Source organism: Lontra canadensis, unplaced genomic scaffold, assembly GCF_010015895.1.
Source record: "Lontra canadensis isolate GAN:19392208 unplaced genomic scaffold, GSC_riverotter_1.0 scaffold84, whole genome shotgun sequence".
In the NCBI taxonomy this organism is placed as follows: Eukaryota; Metazoa; Chordata; class Mammalia; order Carnivora; family Mustelidae; genus Lontra; species Lontra canadensis.
In genome coordinates, this window is record NW_022631078.1 from 4,106,241 (window position 1) to 4,131,053 (window position 24,813).

General features: G+C 58.1%; 1 protein-coding gene across 4 annotated transcripts; it reads right to left on the minus strand.

Moving 5' to 3' along the window:
- Window positions 1–1,810: 1,810 nt before the first annotated feature.
- Window positions 1,811–24,352, minus strand: FAM118A (family with sequence similarity 118 member A). 4 transcript variants are annotated; one of them, XM_032882789.1, is made up of 9 exons: window positions 24,312–24,352; window positions 14,593–14,648; window positions 13,577–13,829; window positions 10,988–11,209; window positions 9,088–9,216; window positions 7,492–7,777; window positions 5,778–5,810; window positions 4,934–5,017; window positions 1,811–2,209 (listed from the first exon to the last, which is right to left on the minus strand). In XM_032882789.1, the coding sequence occupies exons 2-9, from the start codon at window positions 14,637–14,639 to the stop codon at window positions 2,190–2,192; spliced, it is 1,074 nt and encodes a 357-aa protein (XP_032738680.1). In that variant the 5' UTR covers window positions 14,640–14,648; window positions 24,312–24,352; the 3' UTR covers window positions 1,811–2,189. The 4 variants fall into 4 exon arrangements, with proteins under 4 accessions (XP_032738680.1, XP_032738679.1, XP_032738678.1 ...); XM_032882788.1 differs by having other exon boundaries at window positions 24,263–24,316; XM_032882787.1 differs by lacking the exon at window positions 24,312–24,352 and adding an exon at window positions 24,263–24,303 and having other exon boundaries at window positions 13,577–13,832.
- Between the last annotated feature and the right edge of the window lie 461 nt (window positions 24,353–24,813).

The window sequence follows — 24,813 nt, forward strand, 5'->3', positions numbered from 1 at the left end:
TTTCCCCAGTAACTGACTACTTACGTACGTTGTTATGGGGAGGAAAGGAAGATGCTGCATTTTCAATAATATTTCCATTTCAAAATGGAATAAAATTTAGTACCTAGCAGAGTAGCTCCCTCGCTGCCATCTACTGAAAGTCACCCCTCGACACAAGAGTTTGTAAATATGTAAACATAAAAAGCAATACAAAAGGGAATTAAAAAGAAATTCTGAGGTGCTGATGGTCTTCCACTGAAGCCTGGGCCCAGGTGCTCATGGGAGGCACCTGAAGGACTAAGGCGCTCACTCGGGGACACCGCCCCGTGCTTCACGCCAGCGAAGGGCACTCTGTGCCCAGCAAGCAGACCAAAGCCACAGAGACGCTTCCTGCCCTCCCCCGGCCCAGCTCTATCAGCTGCAGATAGCAGAAGCCGCTCTAGCTGTCTTCTGTTCCTTTCTTAAGAAAACTTTGGCAACACCCTCGAAATCACGGACTTCCTCTGCCTTGGAAACATCAGCTTCATGTTGAAATGTCCCTGTAGGGCCCCACGAACTCAGGGCGGTCCCTTATCGCTGCCTGAGCTGTTCTCACGCTCAGTGATCCCTCAAGGTGCGGTCTGTTTTGTGAGAGGACCACGCACCCCCCTTCCTGCCAACCACCAGACGGTGGGGGTGGCGTGCGGCCGGGGCGCAGCTACGACAGGACCATCCTGTCATCACCCCCGATCCAGTGTTTCTCCCCAACAAGATCACACACAAGCAAATGAGTGACACTCAAGTTGTTTCTAACAGATCGGTCGTGCTGGAAGGCACTGGCATTTTCATGAGTGTCAGCAGAACTGCCCACGCAGCTCTTCCATGCTCGCCTACCTGTGTCCAGCCAACTTTCAGATTCATTCATACCTGGTTGCACTCTGTAAACGTGTATTTAAAAAACCAACAACTTAAATATTTGCCTTTTAAAAAATGTAAACACATTCAAGTAGTCACTTGGCTTCACAACCGGTAACTCAGGATAAACCTTCTCATCAACTACATCACAACCAAAATCGAGCACACAAAGTTGAAGTTAAAATTTTATTTATGACCAGAGTAACATAAAATTTTTCATGCTTCAAAAAGAAAGAAAAGTCTTAAGCAGGTCTCTGGCTTCTCTCCCACTCATGACACATCCCAACCTTGTGTTTCCTGTTCTTAACCTTCCCTCTACCTGGGGTAGCTCCAGCGCCATCAATGAGAGTGTCGTGGGATTTGGCAAGAAACCACATCAAAAACAGCAGCCTCTGAAAGGGAAAGCAAGCAGGGTCCCCGCCAGGGTCACAGTCGGACCAGCGCCCGGCATGGCGCTTTGTGCCCAGCAGACCCCGACCGCCCGCACGGCCGCAGGCTCTGCCTGCCTCGCTGACAACTGGGCTGGAGGAAGAGACTCAGAAGAGATGGACAGAAAGGTTGGACCTTACCCCATAGAATAAAAACTCGGAAAACTTGGACTCGACCCTCTAACTAAAGCTTCGATCTTGGTCTCGTGCTGCACTTGCCGGTTCTCAGCCGGCGGCCGGCAAGCGGACTCGGCCAGGAGGGAGCTGCCGTCCAGGGCCTCCGCCGAGCTCGGGCCTGCCGTTCTTGGGAGCCGAAGTCACCAAAATTAGGGAATTCTGGAGAAGCCCACGGAGCTGGTCTTTTTCAAACACCGCGTTCTCAGCAGCAGGCGCCGTGCCTCGGAGCACCGGCTCCCGCTCCGCTCGCCAACCACAAACACGCGCACGTTTCTCTACAGTAACACAGGTTTCCGCAGAAAGGTTAGAAAATTTAAGTGTCTAGTTTTTTGTTTTTCCTCTTTGGCGACTCCTGTTGCTTGGACAGTCCTCACCCTCCCCTTTTATTAGAAAAACCACCTTGACGATGGGGGCGTGCGGAGCGGGAGCCCGGAGGCCCGGGCTGGCTGCCCGCCGCGCGGTCCCTGAGGTAGCCAGCCGCCGGCCGCACAGCGGGCCCCGCCGCGGCGCCTCACCTCCCGAGCGGCCAAAGCCCACGGTGGGATCGCACCAGCCTCTGAGGCCGCGCGGCCACACGGCTCGTCGGGGGAGGGGTGGGTTCAGGGAAGAGAGCCCCCGCGGAGTTCTCCGAACATTCCTCATCGTTTGGGTTACGGCACTGCGGTTACAAGGCTGGTTTTCAAGTTGCAGGCTTTATTGGTTTTAAAGATTTCAAGACCCTCCAGCATCATCTGTTTCAACGAAAAAAAGAAAAAAAGGGATACGGAAATGTTAAGCTCAGCTTGAAGGAGTACTTCGAAGATGATCTAGTTCCGGAACAATCTACAGCTTTTCTTCCTGCTACACGCTTTCAAAGTGACTCCGGACAGCCGCAGCTGCCGCCTAGACGCGGCTCTGACTTGTACACGCCATCGGGGAGTCCCGGCCCACAGGTGGGGTGCCCCTTCCCTTCCGAGAAGACTGCGGGGGTCACCCCACGGGGGGGCCATGTCACCATGCCGATGGCAGGAGCCCACCAAAGGGCAGGGAGGGGCGCACGGCGGGACAGCCGAGCAGACGACAGCCGGCCACACTCCTCCTTACGCTCCAGCCCACGGGGACCCGGAAGGCTTTCTAGAAGGGGACATGCCTGCCCGGGGAGAAGTGGCGGTGGCGGGCGGTGCTGGCACCGGGGGATACCGTGGAGCCCCACTGGCTCTCCGGCCACAGCGCCACGCGCCCTGGAGCCGGCCGGAGGGCAGGCGTGCAGACACAGCAGCAGCACTGCGGGCTGAGAACAGACACGTCTGCCTGCTTCGCTCAGTGGCCCAGCGGTCCCAGGCGGGCCGAGAGCAAGGGGCAGGAGAGAGGCTGCCGGAGACAGCCACCTGTCCTGGAGGAAGCCAGTGCAAGCTCACCTCAGTGGTTTCATCTGACCTGGTTACAGATGTCCCTGCTGGCTGCATTCCCACACCAGGTGCCCGCCGAAGACCGGAAAGAACTCGGACTGCTGCTCCAACGGCACTCTCCCCACAGGGCTGTATGCGGGAGGGCCTGCCGCAGGGGTGCCCCAGTGGCCTCCTGCCACCAGGCCTACCGGGAGCGACACTGTGCGCAGCCGCTCCTAGAGCTGGCTCTCAGCGTCCCCTGCCTCCTGGGCGAACTCTGTAGCCGCAATAGACCATTAGGACAGCACAAGCTGCTTGTGCTGCGGCAGGAAGACCCGGCATCCCAGGCAGCTCAAACACGCCCCCAAGCATTCGTTTAAACGCTGAGTGACAGGTACCGGCAGGTGACGTGCTTCACAGCCTTAGACGTTCTCAACGCGCTATCAGAGAGCTGTCGGAGAGCACTGTGCTGAGATTTTCTTATTTAAAGGAATTAAAAATTAACTGTTATCTGAAAATCCTCAGTCCCAGTGTTTTCCGGAATGAAGTCAAGTCAGATACCCCGGGAAGCCCCTAGTGTGTCTACAGATTTGAGAAGCTGTCACAGTCACGGGGGCAGAAGATGCTACGACAGAAAACAAATGAGAAAACAAGAGCTCCCGGAAATGGATGGAAACGCTCTCAAAATGAAAATTTAACCCAAAGGCTAGAACAGCATTCACAGCATCTCCCAGAAAGTTTTTGAAAAGATGGAAGACTGAAAATGAACACGAGGACGAGAGAGAAAACGAGAGACCGCAGGAATCACTCCAGGAGCTCCAAGCAGGACGAAATCAAGGAGGAAGGAACTGAGGCCAAAGAAACAAGGAAACCATAGTTAACCCAGGGCTGGAGAAGCAGGGGGCGGAACTGAGCCAGGTGTGGAAAAAAGACGGCCGCCTAAATACGCCTTCGTGAAATTTCTGAACATGAGAAAAGATGATCCTAAAAGCTTCCAGAACAGAAAACAGCAGTCACCTACAGGTCACGAGACCGGGGTAAGCAACAGACCCTCTCCCAGCAGGAACCCTGGACCCGGAAACCGCGGAGTCCCTCGGAAAGCAGGAAGCAGAACCCGCACCCCCACCACGTGCGGAGGGGCAGGACCACAAGACGACACCCGCAGGCCCCCCGGGCCCCGGGGAGCTGGCGCCCCACACATGGGGCTGTCACAGCCCCCACGAGGTCTGCGCAGGGAAGGAGGAGCCGGGCAGTGGCACGGGAGACCAGGAGGGCACTGGGGCCCAGCTTCGCGCCCAGTTCACAGCGGAGCAGGTGGTCAGGGTCTCAAGAAAGCAGGCCGGGTGGTATGACCAAGAGAATGACACATTAAAAACACTGAAATGTGAGTTTTTGGACAAGGCAAACAGAAATCTAGAAACTCCTCAAGAAATAGCACCAGCAGCGACGCCAGCCGACAGCAAACAGAAAGACGACCTGCCCGGGACACTGAGGATGCCCTGCCGGCGACGCCAACCCCGCCAGGCCCCTCGCACGTCGCTGAAGCAGGACGGGAAGGCAGGCGCCGTTACTAAGGTAAGCGCTCCTGTTCCCCAACCTGGTGACGACCCACAGGCAGGCCGGGAGGCTTGCTCCGGCCTGGGCCGTGACCACACGCCCAGCGCTGCCCCCAGAGAAGAGACTCGGGGCTCAGGTGGCTGAGGGGGTCCAGGGCAGGGCCAGGAGTCCCACCGTGACGTGGGCAGCGAGAGATGAGGCGCGTGAGATGAGGCCCGGCCGGGTGAGCGCCACCAGATCCCGTCCCAGAGGCCCCGGGCCTGATCCACTCGGGTAACGGGTTTACGAACAGCTCAGTCCGTGACAGAGAGAACAAGAAATAGTGACTCGAAGTGGTTTATTCTGGAGAATGAGGGGACATAAGTCGGGACAGCGGGCAGCCCCAGGTGCCCGATGACACTGCTTAGTGCACTGGCCGTGGTTGCGTGGCGGACGCGCCCTGTGAAATCTGTGGGCCGACCTGAGACCGAGCCTGCCACCCCGCCTCCCCGCCGGACCTCCTGACGATATGGGGCACCGACAGCACCATACCTGTGTCCGACTGCCGAGGCCGCTTGGAGACTTCTGTTCCGTTTTCCTCCAGCTTCCTCTTGGCACAGTCCTGACACGCGTTCCCTGAAAGACCAAAACCTTTACTTGCAAGCCGATCTCTTCCAGAAGCCACCCCCCAAGGACCCGTTTATAAACCTGACTGCACTAAGGCACCGGCCTGGGACCCTGCAGGATGCCCCAGGGTGCGCTTTGTCCCAAAGGATAGACGTGGGAGTCACGGGTGATGGGGTGACTCGACTACTGGCGTCCTTCCGCAGGGCGACGAGTCAGAGATGGGAGGCGGAGCATGACGCTTGCGGGGTCCCTGCCACCCCCACCCCGCTGACCCAAGCGGACACCTAGGCACCGAGGCCCCCACGGGAGGCCACCGCGGCCACCGAGCACGGTCCTAGCCTGTGACTGTCACCAGCCAGAGCCAAGCAGCAGCACGCAGAAGACGCGTACGGACACTCAGAACCTTTGTGACGAAGGCTTCCGAGGGGGCCGAGAGGGGCTGCTCCAATGCAGACCCGGGGCTAAAACACGATTCGAACCTGGTTCCGACTGCCCTGCGGCTCTTACTTGTGGGACGGGAAAGGACTTTCAGGTGCCAGCACAGAAGCCGGGTTTACACTGCGCCTCCCCGCTGGGGGAACACATCTGTAATCCCCACACTGTCGCAGGGACCATCGTTAAGGCCCCACTGGCCCCCATCTCCACTGGACGTGGGTCACTACAGCCTAGGGATTTACTGCGAGAAACACTTTCACGGTTCTAAGGTGGCAGGAAGGTAATGGAACATGGAAGCAAAAACCCGGCTGGTAAAAATCAAGATCTGCTTTACCCAACAGTGTGGTGCTGTCCACTCGGTCAGCATCTGGAGAGAAAGGAAAACAGTCAGCAGAACCAAGACTTAGCGGCCTCCTCCTCCTCAGGCCGGTGGCAGGGACGGCAGCCAGGCCTGCTCAGAGAGGCACAGCAATGGTGACCAGGACCCTGAATGCCAGCTCAAGTGTCCCAGGGGGAGGGGCGGATAGGCCATCGAGCGCCTCTCCTCTCCTCCACCCAGTGTCGGCGTGAGGACCAAGGGGTCGGCATGTGGCTCCTGGCACACACAGAGAAAGGGCATGGTACCCGCTGCCACTGTCAGAACTGCCAGTGCTGGGATTCCACTCTCTCTGGTCAAGAGAGATCATTCGTGAACATTAAGTACAACGTCCTTAAGGATCCGGTCACGGATTATAAATCCAAAGATCTCTCGGCCCTGACACCACGTCAGACCCACTCAGCTGCCAGGGTCCAGGAACGTGGCCTCTGCGGGGCAGAAAGGCACCCAGAAGCCCGCGCTCACACAGGTGTCCATGAGGTCCCGGTCCCCCGGGGGAGCAATGCACGCGGAGGCAGGAGAGGCTGTGGGTAGGGGCAGGACGGGGAGCACCTCCACCCCTCTCCAGAGCTGGGCCCATGGGCCTGTTTGGGACACACTGGATTCCAGTCCCAGCTCCAAAATGTCTGGGCACGAGCTGGGCAAGTGACTCCCCGCTCTGAGCTGCTCTTGCCATCTGTCAGATCACCTACTTAGCAGCCATGGACACTGGGACTGGAAATGAAGTTGAGGTGAAACACAGAGCAGAGTGTGGCCCAGCAAGCGTCCGCCTGGCTCCTTCTCTGCCTCAGAGACGGACTAGTGGCCTGACTCTGATTTCCCCCATGGACGTGCACCCGAAGCCGGCCCACTAGCTAACCCTCGCGATTCTGACTGGCACTAGCGGGGACAGACGATGCTGCTGGACCCTGTGTGCATCCAGTTACCCATGACTTGGCACCCTCTAGTCTTTGAGGTCACAGCGGGCACAGGCAGCGGCTCAGTGGCTGACCCAATTCCCCTGCCTGGGGCAGCGGGGCTGGCTTCTTGCTGTAATTAAATCCAGCCAGTCCAGACCTTTCCAAGTCCGCATCATCCATGTTTAACGACCCAAACTCAAAGCCGTTAACTGCCCTAAGTTGAGACGACCAATTTAAAACCTGCTCTGTCATCTTGGTCATTCCTGGCAGTTCCCCAAGAGCTGGCCCGGGAGAATCACTTGAAAAGGTGTATGGCTCGCAGGGGCACAGGGTCAAGCCATTATGGTGAGAGCATTTTGTGGCCCTGCAGCCTGAACCTGGGAAACGCAGCAAGGGGATAAGGGAGCGTGAGGGCTCTGCACCTTCCCGGCTTCCGCGTCCCCCCCGCAGCTGCTGGCGGGCGCCGTCTCCTGGCTGAGGTGACCGGGTGCGTGGCGAGTCCTCCGACAGCGGAAGAGCCGCGGACTGCTGTCGGCACAGCTCGACGCGCTCACATCCCGCGCACAGATGTCACCATCGCACCGACTACCCGACCTTCTATTTGACACACTCGCCTTTTTAAGGGTCACCGGAGGGCCCGGGAACTTAGTGGTACAAGAATCACATCTCCGCTGCATTTTATAGCGTGTAAATTGTATCTCAAAACAAAAGGAAGAACCGTAAAGAACTCTCTCGGCCTTGCACCTGGAGAAGTCGAGAAGGAAAACCCCTACCTGGGCTGCGCTGCCTACAGATCTGCGTGGCGAGGTCCTGCACGTAGCCAGGAAAGTTGTCAAAACAGTCCCCGTAGGACACGACTTTAATCCCATGCAAGAGCATGTCTGCCTGGTGCTTGAAGAAGTGGTCTTCATCCTCCTTGAGCACGACCATGTAGTGCTCCAGCTCCACCTTGTTGGGCACCGAGTACAGGAACAGGGCCTGGAAGATCTGGTCCCGGAGCGTCTCTCCGCAGCCCACGAACAGGAAGGACTTGGTGCGGTACAAGTTCTGGAGGACCTCCTAGAAGACCAGCGGAAGACTGCAGCGCTCGCCCAGGAGACTGCGGGACCCTCGGCCCGACCGCCGGCGGCGCGCCCACGCTTCAGAAGGGGCCCAGCCACAGGCCCTCCCCACCAGCTTCGCCGGGGACGCGGTGAGAGGGGCATGCGCTCCAGGCACGCTGGTCACGTCCGCCCGGCGCCACAGGCGAGCCCGCGGGCCCACGCTGAGCGCAGTCCCTGCTCGGCGCTCGTGGGAGCCCCTCCTCCCCCAGGCGGGGTCAAGGGCGCAGATCCCAGGCATGGCCGCTCTAGTTGTGCCTCAGAGTGCAGACAGCCTAACGCCCGGCGCAGCCGCCAGCCATCTGGTGCTGCAGCCCTCAACCCGGCTCTCGGGGACCGGGCACAATTCTAAATTCTTAAAACACAAAAGAAGGACTTTCCATTTGTTTCTGTTCAGAACTGCGCACACGCTCGGGAACTGATGGTCTCCACGGATCACAGAGGGGAGGAACCAGGGGGCTGCTGTCAGGAGAAGGGGGTTTTCAGGAGTGAGGGCAGAAGAGCTGAGGAGGGAGGGGATCTGTGACAGTGACCCCAGGGAGCAGGGCAGAGAGAGTGGCAAAGGTTCAGGGGGTCGCTCAGGCAGGCAACGGGGAGTCACCGCTTCAGACACCCGACACCTTAGCGAGAGGCCTGTGTCCGCCCCGGCCTCTCACAGCCCCCAACGGTGACCAGTCACCTGTCAGGCCACGCCTGTGCCATGGGCCATCGGCCAGCATCAGCAGGAGGACCAGAGCGCCTGACCCCTAGATAACCAGGTTACTGTGGTTTCTAAGTGCGCTAATAAGAAACTTTACAAAAGCTGAAAAGCAGCTTTTCCACTCTTCATTTTTCCAAGATATAAAAAAGCTTCACAGAGAATGAAGCTGTAAAATGAGGTTTTGAAAGCTCATTTGCCAAGCAGAGACAGGAGAGGAGGTGCCTGAAAGTGTGTGTGCACGCACATGCACAAGCACACGCGCACACACGCGACCGCGTGCGCACACAAGCACACGCGCACACACACACAGAGGACATGGCAGGAGTGGCCCGAGCGAGAGCGCACAGAGGGCACAGGGCCCCGCAGGCCGCCCACAACATCGGGGCCCACCGCGTGAGTGCCGGTGTCAGTCTGAGGCACCTGGAGAGACAGCTGAGAACGGGGCCAGGCGTGGGCACCATGGGGCAGGCAGGCCTAGAGGCCAAGAGACTACCCGGACGGCCACCAAGGAACTAGTGGCCACCACAGCCCAAGGGACGCAGCCAACGCCTAATGATGGCGGGCCATACCATTACTTCTGGGTCTTGCGTGACGTCCTTGTAGCCCGACGGATCCAGGACCATGCCGCAGGGGTCCGTGTACAGGCCGTGGATGTGGAGCACGCCATACTTGATGTGCCCCCGGGCCCACTGCAGGACCTGCCAGGAGCAAGCCGAGACAAAGGGGGAACGCGGGCGTTACTTGACGCAGGCAGACGAGGAAAACCTCTCACCTGGACGCGTGCTCCTCCAACCTACCCCGGAGAGAACGAGGGACCCATCTCACTTTACACTGCCACCCGCAAAGCCCAAGGGTGACCGGGCTGCTGGTGCTCCCAACCCGTCCAAGAGGATGGCCGGACAGACAGACAGCCGTGCAAAAACCGCCTCCAGCCTGAGACCACAACACACTTGGAGACGGGTGACACTCAGGGATTGAGAGGACACTCCCTTCTAAGTGACACGTTGTGTTTTAATTCCTGTGTGTATATGCCGTGTTTACGCCCAGAAAAAATAGATACGAAAAAACATCAAACAGCTCTACACTGATTTCATCTCAAGACCTAGAACAAAAGTCCTTAAAAAGAGGCACATCCCGCAAACTGCTTGTTATCCTCGTGCCCGCAGCCCCTTCACAGCGGCAGGTGGTCCCGAGGGCAGAGGGCGCCGGACAACTGGACAAACCCCTACAGCTTGACAGGTTGGACCCAGACAGAGGAGCCCGCCGGCAGCTCGGCCCCAAGCCCTCGGCCGCATATTTCCAGAGACGCTCTTCCCAACAGCAAGCAGGCCTCACAGTGGGGACAGGTGACTCGGGCACGGAGAGTAGGTGTCCCTTCACATGTCACTAACAGCTCAGGAGAGGGTGTCACCCGTCCTCGTGGGCTGTCCCACAGGCACATCACCACCTGCCAGGCTTTTGCCAAGATCTAGGGAAGGAGCTGCAGAAGAGAAGCCCGGGGTCTGAGCAGGCCGCGGTCACATGCTTACTCAGGGCCTCACAGGGGAGCCATCTCTAGGTCTTGGGTTCTGCACAGAGGGCCTGCAAGACCACCCAGAGGGTGGAGCCAGACGAGGAGCGGGGAGCCCAATATCAGCAAGGACATAAAATCTTGAACAAATACGCAGCAGACACAAACATGTCGCCAAAGAAACACAAGCAATAACATGAAACTGTGATCACCCTAAGCAAGGAGAGAAACAAAAATGTAAAATGTTCACCTCAGTGGGGAAAATGTGTTTTGTTTTCTGGTGACACCATGTGCTCCCAAGATGCGGGAAGCGGATACTCTCCTGTGTGGCTGGGAGTATAAACTGGCTACTTTCTGGAAAGCAATTTGCTAACTCGTATCATCTGCCTAAAATACTCACGCCCTCTGACCCCACAACTCTTCTAGGAATTTACCCTAAAGAAGTAAACAAAGACACAGAAGCATAAGGATTTTCACCAAAGCCTTCCTCATAACCATGGGAATTGGCTGATGATAAGAGAAGGACAACAACTGTCCTTTAACAGTGACACTGCCGCTTACAAGCGTGCTTTCAAACACAGCTTCGTGACGGCAAAAGGCTCAAAGGCGAACAATAAGGAAGAAGGCCAAGATGAAAACGCTACATGTGGCATAATCCCGATGCGTGAGCAAGGGCAGGAGCACCCGCGCTCCGCAGCACGAGGACCGGGGGCGATCGTGGCCCTTCCTGCCCCTGCTCCCCGCGCCCCTGCCCCGGCCTGTAAGAAGTCCACGCACGTGGGAAGCCTGCCAGACAGAAGGCACGAAAAAGACAAGGGCAGGTAGTGAGCAAAGTCCAGAGACAGAAAGGCATCACCCGTCAGCCTCACAGTCACTAACGCACTGGAAAATGGAAGCTCGGGCCGCGCCCCCCGCAGCGCAGATCCCCCCCACCTCCGACTCCCGCCCTCAGCCCGTACCTTGGTCTTGTCCTTCAGGTCCAGAGACTCCATGGGCTTGCTCTGCTGCTGCCCGAAGATCTCCAGCAGGTTGTCATAGTTGGTGGTCAGCACCTTGGTGCCCCGCTCCATCAGGCTGAGGATGGACTGCAGCACCAGCGGGTTCTGGATGTGCTGCTCCAGGTTGTCGAAAATCTCCATCAGGCAGTCCTGGAAGAAGTTGGGCTTGGTGTCACCTGTACGCTACGAAGAGGTGGAACACGAGTTACAAGGCGCCCTCTCTCAAGCGCCGCGCCCTGAGCAGCAGTACGCCGGGCGCTGGCTCAAAAGAAAGGAAACCCGGGCTCGCCGAGTTTCCTGAAACCCTAGAGGAGGGACACAGACCACGGACAAACAGCAAGTGATATGTCCATAGTGGCCCGTGCCACGGGGAAGTAAAGCCATGTGCTGCTGGGGGCAGGGGCTGGTGGGCCAAAGGGCACCAGGGAAGGCCTCCAATGAGGGGCGCTGGGACAGAGAACTAAGGAAATCAAGGGCCTCTGAGAGCGCGTCCCACACAGAGGAAAGAGTAAGTGCAAAGGCACTGAGGTAGCGGCAGCAAGGCTGGGTCCGAGGGTGAGCAAGGGGCCCCCGTCACAGGACAGGAGCAGGGGGAAGGCCAGCACGTGAGGTGACCTGGGGGCAGATCGTGGGAGGCTCTGAAGACCACAGGAGAGACTACAGATTCCCCAGAGAGCGCCGCACAGGCACAGCTGTACTTGTCACAGTCCCTGCTGCCTTCTCGGTCACTGAAATGACCGTCCCGTATCATGGCTTCTCCTCCACAGACCTTGTCCCATCTCAGTCATCCCAAACCTATCTGGTCACATCCCAAACCTATCACTACCAAGAGCGGGACCCTTCCAGAACTCCTGGCCCAGGCTGCCGCCCTCTGACCCTGCAGCACCTTGGCTCCCAGGGCCGTTCCACCCCCATGAAGACTGGCACACCACTGGCTCGGTGGCCATGGACCCGGGTCTCCACCCCACAGGCCTAACTTGTCCCATTCAGCAGCTGACGCCCCATAATCCGTCACTGCAACCGCTGCCCCAACCCCGCAAGCTTCCCAGCTCACCACCCCTCGCGTGCTTTGCTGGATTCCTCGGGAGCATGGATACAGCTCCCCCAGCCCGCCCAGTTCTCAGCCTGCTCAGCGGGGTGCGGGGAACCCCGCCGTCCAGACAAGCCTCATGTAACTCGTGCTAGGAAGTTTCACAAAATACACAAAGCGTAGTTACACTCCACAGGAGCGGGAGCGCTAACCAGGCCAGAAGTGTTGGCCTCGCCTGAGGTTCCAAGCGAACCTCACCTGAACGTGCCCCCCGCGCCACCCAGCACCCCCACACTTCTCTGTCCACGCCCGTCTCCCCGCTCCAGGGACAGGCCTCAGCACCCCGTCTCTGAAGGACCAGAGAGCCACTGCTGGAGGCTGTGTGGCACGGTCACAGCTGCTCGGCCCTGCGCCACGGCTGGAAAGCGGCACCAGATGCTGCGCGCACCTGTGTCCCCAGAGCCGTATTTACCAGATGGGCGGCGGGCCAGCCCTGCCCTAGGTCGCAGGAGCCCCGTATAACAGAACAGCCCCATGGGGGGAGAGCCGTCTGGCTGAAAACCCCTCCTAGGCTCCAGAAAGCCGGGTACAGCCACGTGTAAAGCAGCCACATGGCCGATATGCCTCCCGCATCAGGCCCTGGAGGGCAGGAGGCAGGAGCTGCCCCCGCGTCCCCCTGGCCGGACAGGCACACCGTCCCAGCTCCTGCGACCTCACAGCACGAGGCGGAGGCCACACCAGGAAGATGGCAGAGCAGCAAGACGGGGCCCAGGGCCCCAACACTGGCAAGACACCTGCTCTCCCGCGGCTGCTGGCCCAGATGTTTACATGGAAGCCAACAGCTGGGTGTCTTCACAGCAGCTAAACTCTCCCAGGCTCCCCAGCGGCTCCGCAGACTCCTCTGCCTGCTCTCCGTGCAGCGTCTCCAACACCAACCCCCACCGGGACTCTCAGAGGATGGCCGTGCTTTAACGAGTCTGGAAGGAGCCGGCGGAAACCCGCCACGAGACTCTACCACGTCCCGTGGCTTCCCGGCGGCTGACCTGGCCGAGTAGTTGCCCGAGGCGGACCCCCACAGCTGCACCAGCGCCCCTGCTCTCCCCCCCGTCCTCTCTACTACCTCTCCTCTACCTGCAGACAAAGCCGCTCTAACCTCTCCCCTCCTCAAAAGCCTGTGGAGCCGCTGTCATCTGAAGATCCGTGGCTGGCTGCTGCCACCCAAAACGCACCTCGAGAACACCCTCCGCCCGCAGCAGGAGACCCCGCGGCGCGGCGACATGGCAGACACCGTCGTGGACGCCCCGCCCGGACCCAGGCTCCGGCTGGCAGGGGCTACTCGAGGAGCCCCTGTACCAGCACTAGTCTCCCGGACGCGAGACCCCCGCTCACCAGCCACCCTCTGCGGAGTGCGGGGCCCGACCACGGCTCACGGACGTGTCCATGGTGGTCACGGGTCCACCGACCGGGTCCAGAAGCGCGTCCCCCAGGGAAGCCGGAAGCGCCTGTGTGGAAGGACTTACAGGCGACATCTTCCGGATCAGGTCGTGCGCCACCACCAGCAGGTCCCGGTCCTTTGTCACCTTGCGGCGGAACTCCGCCACGTCCCCGGGGTGCAGCACCTCCAGCTGCTCCGCCGCCTCGATGACCGCCTCGATGCAGCTCCTCCAGGAGCACAGGGCGGGGATCCCGGGGGCCACGGCGGCGCTGACGCCTGTCCCGATGACCAGCAGCAGCTCCTGCGGCTGCTTCCGGATGAGGCTTTTCAGGAACTTTCTGCTTGAAACAAGGGAAGGGGACAACAGAAGTCGCCGTGGCGGGTATCGCCAGCGCAAGGAAAGACGGCGTCCAGGAGCACGGGCGAGGCGTGCGGGCGCACACGGCCACGCACGCCCTCCGCTCCTGCACGCCCCCGGAGGATGAAGCCTGCGCTGTTCCCTTCTGCGTATCTCCTGTTCGTGCTCTGCCCTCGCCCCGCAGTGACCTGGGCCAGGCGCGTCCTGCTCATCGAGGCCCCCGGGGTGTTAAGCATCCGCTGAAGCAACATACACGGGAACAAAAAGCTCACGCTTTTAATTCCTCTGAAGCTGCTGAGCGCCTGTAATACCAGCATGATGACAAAATGACCCCTGCTGGCAGGGGCAGGTAAGGAAATCCTGGCCGAAGCTGGTTTTCTGCCTCTTGGGCCCCGAGCCCCGCTCGAGCTAACACCTCCTTATCCAGCATCACTTTTCAGGAACCACCCATGGTCCCGGAGGGTCACAGTGCTCTCCAGCGGCGCTGGCATGCCTCGTCTCAGACGGGACCCCGGGACCACGTGTCACTTGGAGACCCGGTGACCGTCACTTCCCGGGGCAAAGAGAAGACTGCCTTCTGGAACACGTCTCACATGGAAGCGAAGAGTGGCGGCAGAAGGCGCGAGCTTCCCTCCTGACACAAGTTCTCATCCCGCGCTCCCTGCAGGCGCTAAACGTAGCACCTGAGCAGACGGACGACAGGGGCCATCTACCCGTGTGAAGGTGTAGCTGACTTTATTTACCTGGATTTTTGTTCACTTCTGTTTGTTGTCTTTTCCGCTGGATCCATCTGTAAATCCTAAAGACAAAAATTAGAAGTGACTCCCATTTCCCAGACAAGTTTTTTTGTTAGTTCCACCAAGAGAGTTCAAGCTGGCATTAAAATCAAAGGTCCTGGATCTTTATTTAAATTACAAAACCTACAAAAATGTCAGCGCCCAAACACACGCTTCCAGAATGCTTCCTAAGCCACGGTTCCCACCAACCAGGCCAGCCAAAGCCTCAGATGCAGGCGGTCAGGAGCTCTGCCCCAGAGGGGAGACGAACGGAAGGGAAGGCATGCCCCGCCCAGACGGTACAGGGGGCTCAGTGGTGGCTGTCCCCTCGCCACCCCCTTTAAAGGGGATCCAGTGGACACAAACACAAACGACTTTTCACATAAGGAAGAGGGGCAGGTGGCCAGATGGAGCAGAGCCAGGAAGCGGCTTCTCAGGGGCATCCGCGTGCCCCACGGGGTGCAGTGTCCGGCATGGGCGGTGCCCAGCCCCACTCAGCAAGCCTTCCGGGGCGCCAGCCCCCTCGGCCACGCTGAAATCCAGTCAGAAGAAACAGTCTAAGTAAAAGTTGATTCTTAGCTTATGTAAAACAAGAACTATAAACCAGCGAGTTTATGTAAAACACGAACTGTAAACCAGCTAGGTCTCTATTGCCCAGCTATCTCCACAGTCTACAAATTTTGCAGAATCACTTTCGCCCAATTCCAGAATATTTACTGTAAACAAGGAAATACACAGAAAAAATCAAGTTGGAAAAGCCCAGAACCCTACTGCCTATAAGCAAGGACTGTTACAAACATTTGTATATGGCCTCTAGATGGTTTACATTTTCCCCATCATTTGCATCCAAAGGTCAGAGCCCACTTTTTTCCATGTGTTATACTAAAAGCATTTCCTGGGGAGCCTGGGTGGCTCAGTTGATTGAGCGTCTGCCTTCAGCTCGGGTCGTGATTCCGGGGTCCTGGGATCGAGCCCCACATCGGGCTCCTTGCTCAGCGGGGAGTCTGCTTCTCCCTCTCCTACATGCTGCTCCCCCTGCTTGTGCAATCTCTCGTGTGCGCACATGCACACTCACTCTCTCTCTCTCTGCCAAATGAATAAATAAAATTTCTCTCAAAAAATATATATATATAAAATATATATATAAAAAGCATCTCCTGACAACCATCTTTGGGCACAAAAATTTTTCTCCATTTTGGAACTATTATTTTAGGAGAGAGTTCGGAGAAGTAGAATTGCTGAGTTAAGGGATAGAGTAAAATGCTTCAGCACATAGCGGCAAACTCTCCAGAAGAGTGCTCAGCGACATGTGGGTGCCCTGACGGAAAACCACCTTCCTGCACGTGCAGTCTTGTTGGTTTTTTTTAATCTCAGAATCAGGTCACCAGAAATAATTTCCCAGTAAGTAAACAACGCTTAATCACCTATAGCATCATTAGATTTTAGAGCTACATGGAGTCCTAAGAGTACCCCGACAATGTGCACACGACGGCACAGGCACTGAGATGCCTCCTCCCGCCCCGTCCCTGCCCCGTCCCACCCCTGCCCCGGGGAAGGGTTCAGAGCTTCCTTCAAACTCCCAATGGTGTCCCTGACCTTTCCCCAAATGTTAAGTGATCTCAGTCCAGAGGCAAGAAGAACACTGCTCCCAGATGCCTATCATCTGCCCAAAGGGAAAGGCCAGTGAAGTTAGGGCCACTTCTCCGCCTTCACCCCATCCTCCTTCCTGCTACAAATTTGCTCTCAGAAACAGCAGGGTAAAACCTCTCGTGTAACCTCCTACATAGAAGGACAGTAACAAACACGGGGCTTCCCACGGCGTTAAGGAGCCCTGGCTGCCGGCCCTGAGATCGCAGTGGCGGCTCTAACCATCCGCCCAGCCCCGGTTCTAAACTAGAGAACACGCCGGCAGCTGGGTTCTAGAAACCCGGCGGCTCCCACCGGTCCGGCGCTGGGGGGGGCTCGCCGTGCGGAGGCAAACAGCTGGCGCGCTGAGCTGCCGGCGAGGCCGAGTTCTGAACCTCCCTGTCCGGGCAGAAGGTGAGACCCGTGCGCACGCGATCCTGGCGGTCGAGTTAGAGTGAGACGCTCATCAGCAGACGAATCCAACTGCCCCCCGGCCCTGCCCCCCAATCACGCACAGCCCCGGTTACTCCTGCGAAGGGCCCTTTTCTCTCGGGCCCCTCTACCCAACACCGTGGGGGATTTTCTAAATGGTCACTGGCCCACGGAAGACTTCAGAAACGCCCCGCACCGGTTCCACGGTAAAGACTTTTCAAAAAGTCTACCTGTGGTTCTTTTGATTCTTGTGCAGCTCTGGGCTTGCGGGGGCCCACGCGGGACCCTCGTGCCAACCAGGAACCCAAACACTGCATTTACACACATCGGCCAAAGGTATGAACAACTCAGACCCCCGCGGGCTACACGTAACTCCAAAACGACGTGACCTCCAGTTTGCTGAGTGAACCTCGCCCGGGGGTACTGCACACGCACGAGCAGATCCCGGCGAGCCCCCGCACGCGGCCTGTTGCTGGTGTAAAGGCTCAGACCTCTCCCTGCACCCGAGCCTGAGGAAGGTCACGAGCTGGCTCCTGGACGGCGCTTCCAACGGAGGCCCCATTTCCAACCGCCAACAGGCAGAGAGGCCCCTAGACGTGCACACCACTGTCACCTTTAGGAAGCAAGGTCGCCAACGGGGAAGGCCCCAGCGAGAGGGAAGCCCAGCGCCCGCAGGGGAAGAGTGTGCAGACATGCAGGGCTCGAGCTGACACGCGCGCTGAAGACACGGCCTCACTTCCTGCTCTGTCCGCAGAGTTGGCCTCTAGCCGAAGCTCACCGGAACCAAGAAAGTTCCCCCACGAACCCCTTCTTCTGAAACCAGGAGCCAAACAGGAGATTTCCAAAGCGACCAGAGCCAGATCCCAGACGTTCCGGCAGGACGGCGAGCCCCTGCCAGGCGGCTCCCACACTCGCCGCCGCTCTGCTAAGCCAATCAGACTCGCCACAGCAGCAACAAAAGCCTCCAGAGACCTTCAGAAGCTGCATCTTCCGGTTTCCTCGGTGACCCTGCCGTCACCACAGTCTGCAGGCCCAGAGCCAAGTCATCATAGCAACCCGTTTTTTTTCAAAGACCTAACAGCACTTTCTGAAAGCAAACTCAGGCCCCAGCACAGCTGTGCAGAAGCAGTTCTGTCGTTTTCATCTAAAGCCATGAATGAAAGTGTTCACGGAGGTTTCCTTCAAACCGGAGACCCCGAGTGTTTCGTGCGCTGGCCTGAGAGCAGCCAAACTGCCTTCTTCCGCGAACCCCCAGCATCCAGTGCGAAGTAAACGTTCATCGCCCTGACTCCAACACAAAAGAGAATCGACCATGAACACGGCCCCGCGATTTACAGCCAGCAAAACAACTCCCTGACCCCGCCACGCCAGACCACTCGTGACCTTGCCCTGCCGTCCTGCCTCCTGCTAACCACGCCCGCGCAGTCCCAACACTCCTAACTCTGGACCTCATCGTGTCACTTCTCCGGCCAAGCAAGCGTTTGCTGAGTGCTTTGCCTCTGGGGCCAGCTGTCTTGGCACTCGGGCCCCGAAGAGCACGGTCTCGCCTCCCAGGAGGGTGAGCGGCCTCCGGGGAGGGGTGCGGGGAGATGAGGCTCACCGTCGGGCAGCCCGACACCTGGCCCCCCCCCACCACGTCAGAGGCCGCCTGAGGCGCGTCGGCGCCAGTCCAGCAGCCAGGTCACCACAACCGCAGGAGACCCCAGGGAGGCCAGCCGAAGACCCGCGGAACGACCTGTCTGGGACGCCTGCACCGCCCCCGCTGGTCTGTGCTGCCAGCAAGAGCACAGGACGGAAAAGGAAGACGAGAAAAGCGCCAGAGAAGAACAAAAGGAAAGAACTGCTCAGGGAGGGCTCGGGTCACACTTGGGGCGGGAGAAAATGCCGGTCAACAATAACCTTAGCATAGGAAGAAAGTAAAACTGAAAGTAACCACTTTCTATTACAAATTATACTTTCACTTCACAAGCACAAGGCACAAATGAGAACCTGTGGGGTCCTCAGAAGTGTCTTGAGAAAAACCTCTTCGTTTACACGGGTTCATGCACTCTGGGCAGCCTGAGAGCAGGGAGAGGAGGCTCTCCGTGGCACCCGAGGACGGGGAAGAGGGCTGAACTCAGACGTACACACACAATACGTTCCTCGCACACGGCAGGGGAGGGGATGCTGCAAACATCCGCTGAAGTTTCCAGATGTTAGCTTTGACGTCACCTGTACTCGATCCCTAGAGAGATGGAATGAGACGCTCCCAGAACACGTGGAAAAAGTCCGACACGGGTCCCTGTGACTCTCAATGACCGGCAGCGGGGCCCGCCTTTGTAGAACATACTAGCAAGCGCACCGCGTGCCCCACGCTGAGAAATGACGCATCCGTGTGCTGCTCACAGAAGACAGGGGACTTGGAAACAGAGTGGACCCTTCACCAGCGGGGACGGGGGACAGGTGAAGGGCAGCCCGCAGGGTTGAAAATCTGCATCCAACTTTGGACTCCCCCCAAAACTGAACCACTAATAGGAAAAGGCACAAGGGATCACTTTATATTGAGACACAAAATTTACAGAGAGATGACCCGTTCACGGGCAGACGTGTGCACACGGGTTTAGGGAGACAGGGCGGTCCTTGACTCGCCGCACGCGCAGCGGGAAGGAGCCACAAAATCAGGCCATCGGACAGGATTACTGCACAGTTCAGTTCAATACCGCCTCTCTATATCCGTTTACATTTTCTCTCCACTGAGAGGTCATGTGCAGTCTAAATTTTGATGTTTAACTTTTTTATGATAGATTTGTGTAGACTTTACAGTAGTAAATGCTAAAATAGACTAGTATCTACAAATACCTTGTGCATTCATGACACACCTAACTTCTTCTCAATGTTTTAGTTCAAGGCTGTGCAGCTCGTCCCGTTTTTTTCAAATTGTTGCAAATCTCAAACGTCCAGGAGATTTACTGAAAACGATCTGTAAGTGGACCCACATAGTCCAAACCCGTGTCGTTCAAGGGCAGCTGGAGTTAAGTGTAATCCACCACCCCAGTGCAGTTCCGGAGGACTAGAATGTCCTACAAGGAGGCCAGGCCCCAGCTGCTGTACTCTCGCTCCCCCAAGCGGGCCTGGAAGCCTGGGAAGCACGAAGCAAGCCTTTCCCGGTGCGGCTCCCCGAGCTCCCGACACCAAACCCAGCAGTTAACACCACCCTCCCCTCTTAGTCTGATGGGATTCCCGCAAACTGCCTTTTTCATAGCAACCTGGCTGCCCAGGTAGACTCGGGCACAGAAGCAGAAATCACTGGGTCATGGGAGTAGGTTTTCAAGGACAATGGACAGCCACACTTCCGACCACCAGGGAACCATCTGGAAGTGGTAACTGTGTTTCTGGTGCGTTTGGTTAGCATGACTAGGTTCACCTGATCTGGAAACAAGGTATAAATGGGCAACAATGAAGCTTCCAGAACTGCAGGAGAGGCTTAGCCCTGAGACCACTGCAACAGAGGCAGCGGGGGTGGGGGTGGGGGGGTGGTCATGGCAACACCAAGGAAAACACGAGATCTGGAGTCAAGACAACGCCACCCCTTCCCCAGCGGGGACACCTCTCTGAACCTGCTTCCAAACAGGTCAGCTGGGAATTCCACCACCCACGCCAGTGAGTGTTGTGCAAACTTCGCGTGCAACCACTATCCTGAAGGTTCCTAAACAGCTGTAAAACGTTTCCCACTATGAACTACCAGGGCAGCGGCGGCCAGCCCTGACCATCAGGGGGCTTCCTGCTCGACCTCGCACTTGCTCAGCCCCGGTTCTGCTTAGAGCTCCTCCCAGCCGGGGCTAACTAGGCATCTTTAGGATGAACGATTTTTCTTCAGTTTACAGAAAACAGAAAACCTTAATTTGAACACGTGACATTGCACCAATCACTTTCTAAAGGCAGTCAAAAGAAGTTACAACAGCAAAAAAAAAAAAAAGCTTAATTTTAACAGTTATAATGTATTCATTTGTTTCTTGCAACCAGTGCCTCCGGACTGACCTGGGCACGTATCCCAAAGGAAGAAGACAACAAAACCCGCAGCTCATAGGAAATGTCAAAGTCACGGTCTGGTTCCAACTGCCGCGTTCATTACTGACATTATCCGTACCCTTACTAGATTCAGGGGACAGTACTCGGCACTCTACATGCTTCATCTCACTTAACCCTTCAACAACGCTGTGATCTTGACCAAGTGGTCATCACGACTGCCCCTCATCTGGCGAGGATGACAGCAAACTCTCTCAGAGGCCGGTCACGGTAAATACGGTCCTGCGTACCTTTTCCTGACGTGAGTGTGGCTCAGAACGGCAAACACACACACCTGACATTTCACCAGGAGTCCTGCCAACCGCGAGTGTCGTCCTCTTTCCCGTCTATCCATCGGATGTTCAATTAACTCAGACACATTCCTCAATGATAAGGCAGTAAGGGTAAGGCACACCCCCACGAAGGCCTAAAGGCAGGCTGAACCACCTGCGTTTAGCCATCCCAAGAAAAAGATGTTCTAGAAAGTAAACCTCTAAAGAGATGTAACATTACAGAATTCTAGAGCTGAAGGGATCCAAATGGTTAGGGGATGCCAGAGGCCCTAATTTTAGAAAAATGAAAATGGCGACTCCGTGAGGCAGTGACTTAGTCCCAGCCCCCCAAGGAGTTAGGGACAAGCTAGAAACTCGCTCCTCGCTCATGGCCCCTAACCTTGCACCATCCTGGGCACTCCCTGTTCCCCTGTGAGTCCAAAACTTCATCTAAAGCACTCACTGCAACTAAGGCATCTCTTTTTACCATTAAATCTTCACAAATAACAAGCCATGGTGTTTTGGTTGACCTAGTTTCACGTGCTTTCTTATGGGGCTCCTTTTCCAGAAATGCTAAAAGCAACAGCCACCACGAGGAAGGTCTAAGCAGCAGCAGGCAAAACCACCAGCTCCCAGGTTTCGGGTCTAGGCTGGCTCTCCACCCCACCATCCACCATGATTTCAGCGGGGAGAGCCCAGACCCGGAGGGCTGGGTGGGCTGGGCGGGAACAACGCTGCCTCCCAAAAGGACTTCACTCTCCCGCACAAGGAGAGGCTCCAGGCTCTAGCAGGTTCTCTAGGAAAAGGCCCAGCCGTAGGCAGCAGTTAAACAACGCCCGTGCTGGTTGTACTACTCACACGGGCGTAGATTACTCACTCTGGGACTCTATTTCCTTTGTCTGTAAAAAAGAAATCTTATCTCTCGTTTCATAGGGTTGCTGGAAACAGTAAAAGCGTAACATTTGAAAGAACACAGCCTAGAACAGGATGCTTCCCACTACACCCTGCATGTGACTGGCTGTCCTTCCTGGATTTAATTAGTTAAAATTAAATAAATCTAACAAATTCAGTTCTTCAGTCCCACCAGCTTTATTTTAAGCACCTGAGAGCTGCACGAGACTAGTGCCTCAGGGAACACAGACTCAGAACATTTTCACTACCACCCAAAATCCCATGCGCTCGGCCACTGCCTGTGTCCTCACAAACTTGTGTGGACACTGAGAACCACCACAAGATCTCAGGAGGGACATTTCTCCCAGGACCCATCTGAACTTGCCTCCCCTTCAGAGCCCCTAAGTCCAACCTCCACGCCTCTATGCTGTTCCATCTCTACAAACCTGCCCCTTCGTGCTACCCCTGCCCCCGAGCCATGGGTGCATCTCCTGCGTGGGTGTTGGGCTCTCGGTGACACACAGACATACAGTTACCCTGATGAAGCCCTCGGGACCACCCACCCTTTGGACAAAAGGACAAAACTTCTCCTACAGGGACTAGTAAGTTCCAAAGTCAATTTCCAGGCAGCAAAGTGTAGGCTCTGCCAGGAAAGGACTGAACGGCCATCTCCGGGGTCCAGGCTTGAGGAGGACACCCACGCTTGAGGAAGCCACGGTCTCCACTGCCACCACCCCGGTCCAGGACCCCTCTCTCTCTCACCCAGCTTCCTCCAGACAACAGCCCACCCCCCCGCCCCACCACCACAGCCAGTGATTTTTCATGAACACAAAACCCATTTCCCTCCCCTCCTTAAACCCCTCCGTGGGCCGACTCCGTCCCTGCATCCTGACCCCCCTCGCCCACCCCCTTCTTCGCCACTCTGAGTCCCAAACCCTGCCCTCTGGCAGACTTTCCCATTTCCCCATTCTGGTCTCCCTAGAATCTCCCTCAATCCTCCCCACGGACCAACTCCTACCTTCCTTCTGCCCTGAGCTGCATCGCCGTCTCCTCAGGAGACAGCAGAAGCGGTGATCCAAGAAAGGACCAAGGGCACGAGCCTCGGGGAACGAAGCTGGATTCACCCCACTTAAGATTCTAATACTACCCTGAGGACCCTTTCATTAACGAAGCAATACACCTCCAGCTGTCCCCCAGGACGGTTTTGTGCTGTGGCCACGCTTGTTTCCAAGATCTGCTATGCTTTGTGGCAACACCTCTCTGCCCTTTCTCACACTCTCTCCCTCCCTCTCACAAACACACACACACCACCCCCCCTCCCTGAAATGACTGTGGCAAACTTCTCAACCTCAACCTTCAAGACCAGCGCACCTGTTACCCGTCCGCTTTCCTCCCCTTCCAAAAGCCCTCCAGAAACCACTTCCTGGGAGCTGGGCTCCCACCCCAGCTGGGCTCAAGGCCATGACTCCGCTATTATCCCTGGGTGACAATTACCCACCTGCTTCACGCTCCCCAGTCCACCCCGCCGGCATGGGCCCTGACAGCAAGGACTTCGACGTCTCCAGCTCCAGTGCCAATTCCTGGAAACTACTGGGCATTCAGAAAGATTAGCTCCAAGAATGAAAAAATCGAGCCAAGACGGCAGCCTCAGCGCCGGGTTTGCCCAGACCCCCTCACCTGCGCAGTCCTCCCCCCACCAGCTCAGACGGGTTCTTGAGACTCCTCTGCAGGGCCGCTGGAGTCTCACCAAAGAGCATTAAAAGTTCAACCCTGTCCCTGCTCCGGCCTCAGTGCAACGGTGAACACACATGAAACGTGGGGGCCGAGATCACACCCCTGCTCCGTTACAAAGGGTCAGCCGGTGACCGATGAGACGCCCCCACTTTTATATTATCATCAGCAATTTCCACCCCCAGGGAAGGCTGTCGCTGATGCCCCTCGGGGGTCCTGGACTTCGGGTTTGAGAAACCAGCCTGGAGACGAGCCGACCGGGTCTGGACGCTCAGATCAGGAGGTGGAGAGGCAGGGGGAGCCCCGGGCGGGGAGGTTGGGGGGGGTGCAGCGGCCTCGGGCTCTGGGGGAGGGGGCGCTGGGGAGAGAGGGCCCCGAGGGCCTGCGCACCGGGACGGGGGAGCCGGGGCGGGCTCGGGGGTCCCGGGCAATCTCGGAGGCCCTCGGGGGGTCCGGGCGTCTAGGGTAAATCCCGAAAGGCTTCGGGGCTCCGGAGCCCTCAAGCGGCAGGGGGGAGACGGGGCCAGAGACTGCGACAGGGTCTCGGGGACCAGCGGTCCCGACGGGCGTCTCGGGGGGACCCCAGGGAAGGCGGGGAGGGGTCCCCGGGACCGGAAGGGCTCTGGGCCCGGCCCCCTCACCTGCGGGGCCAGCTCCCGCCGCCGCCGCCCGCTCAGCGGTCCACCTCACCTCCGGGTCTCGGGGCGGCCTCGCGCTCCCCGCGCTGGGCGGGGCCGGCGGAGGGCGGCCTGCGGGCGGAGGGCTGCGCGCGCAGCCAGGGCGGGGGCCGGAGCCGGAGCGGACGCCGCGCCGCCCTCACCGCCGCGCTCCGCTGGGCCGTGGCCTCGGCGCCGCCGCAAAGCCTTCCCCCGCACGCCCGCCGTCGCCGCGCGGAGGTTCCGCCGCGAAACCAACGGCCCCGCCGAGGCCACGGCCCCGCCCCCTCGGCCGCCAGCCCCGCCCCCAGGGAGCCCCGCCCCCTCGGGCTCTCCGGCGCAGACGCGGTGGAGGGCGCGCGGAGCGCTCGCGCCTCCGAACGGGCGGCGCTGCGCGTCCTCGCTCCTCGCGTCTGCAAAATGGGCGCAGGCGCACTTCGCAGGGACGCGGCGAGCGTTTCCCCGAGGCCGGAAGCGCAGCTCCGCTGCCGCGCCCTGGGCCGCGATCGCGCGCGGGCCCCGGGCTGCTCTCCGCG

Excerpts from the sequence above, each read along its gene's own strand:
- FAM118A (XM_032882787.1), bottom strand. The coding sequence starts at position 14,639 with ATGGATCCAGCGGAAAAGACAACAAACAGAAGTGAACAAAAATCCAG. Across the intron at positions 13,833-14,592 it reads AGAAGTGAACAAAAATCCAG|CAGAAAGTTCCTGAAAAGCC; the intron begins GTAAATAAAGTC and ends CCTTGTTTCAAG. Across the intron at positions 5,811-7,491 it reads CTGTAGGCAGCGCAGCCCAG|ATGCTGACCGAGTGGACAGC; the intron begins GTAGGGGTTTTC and ends CTTTCTCTCCAG.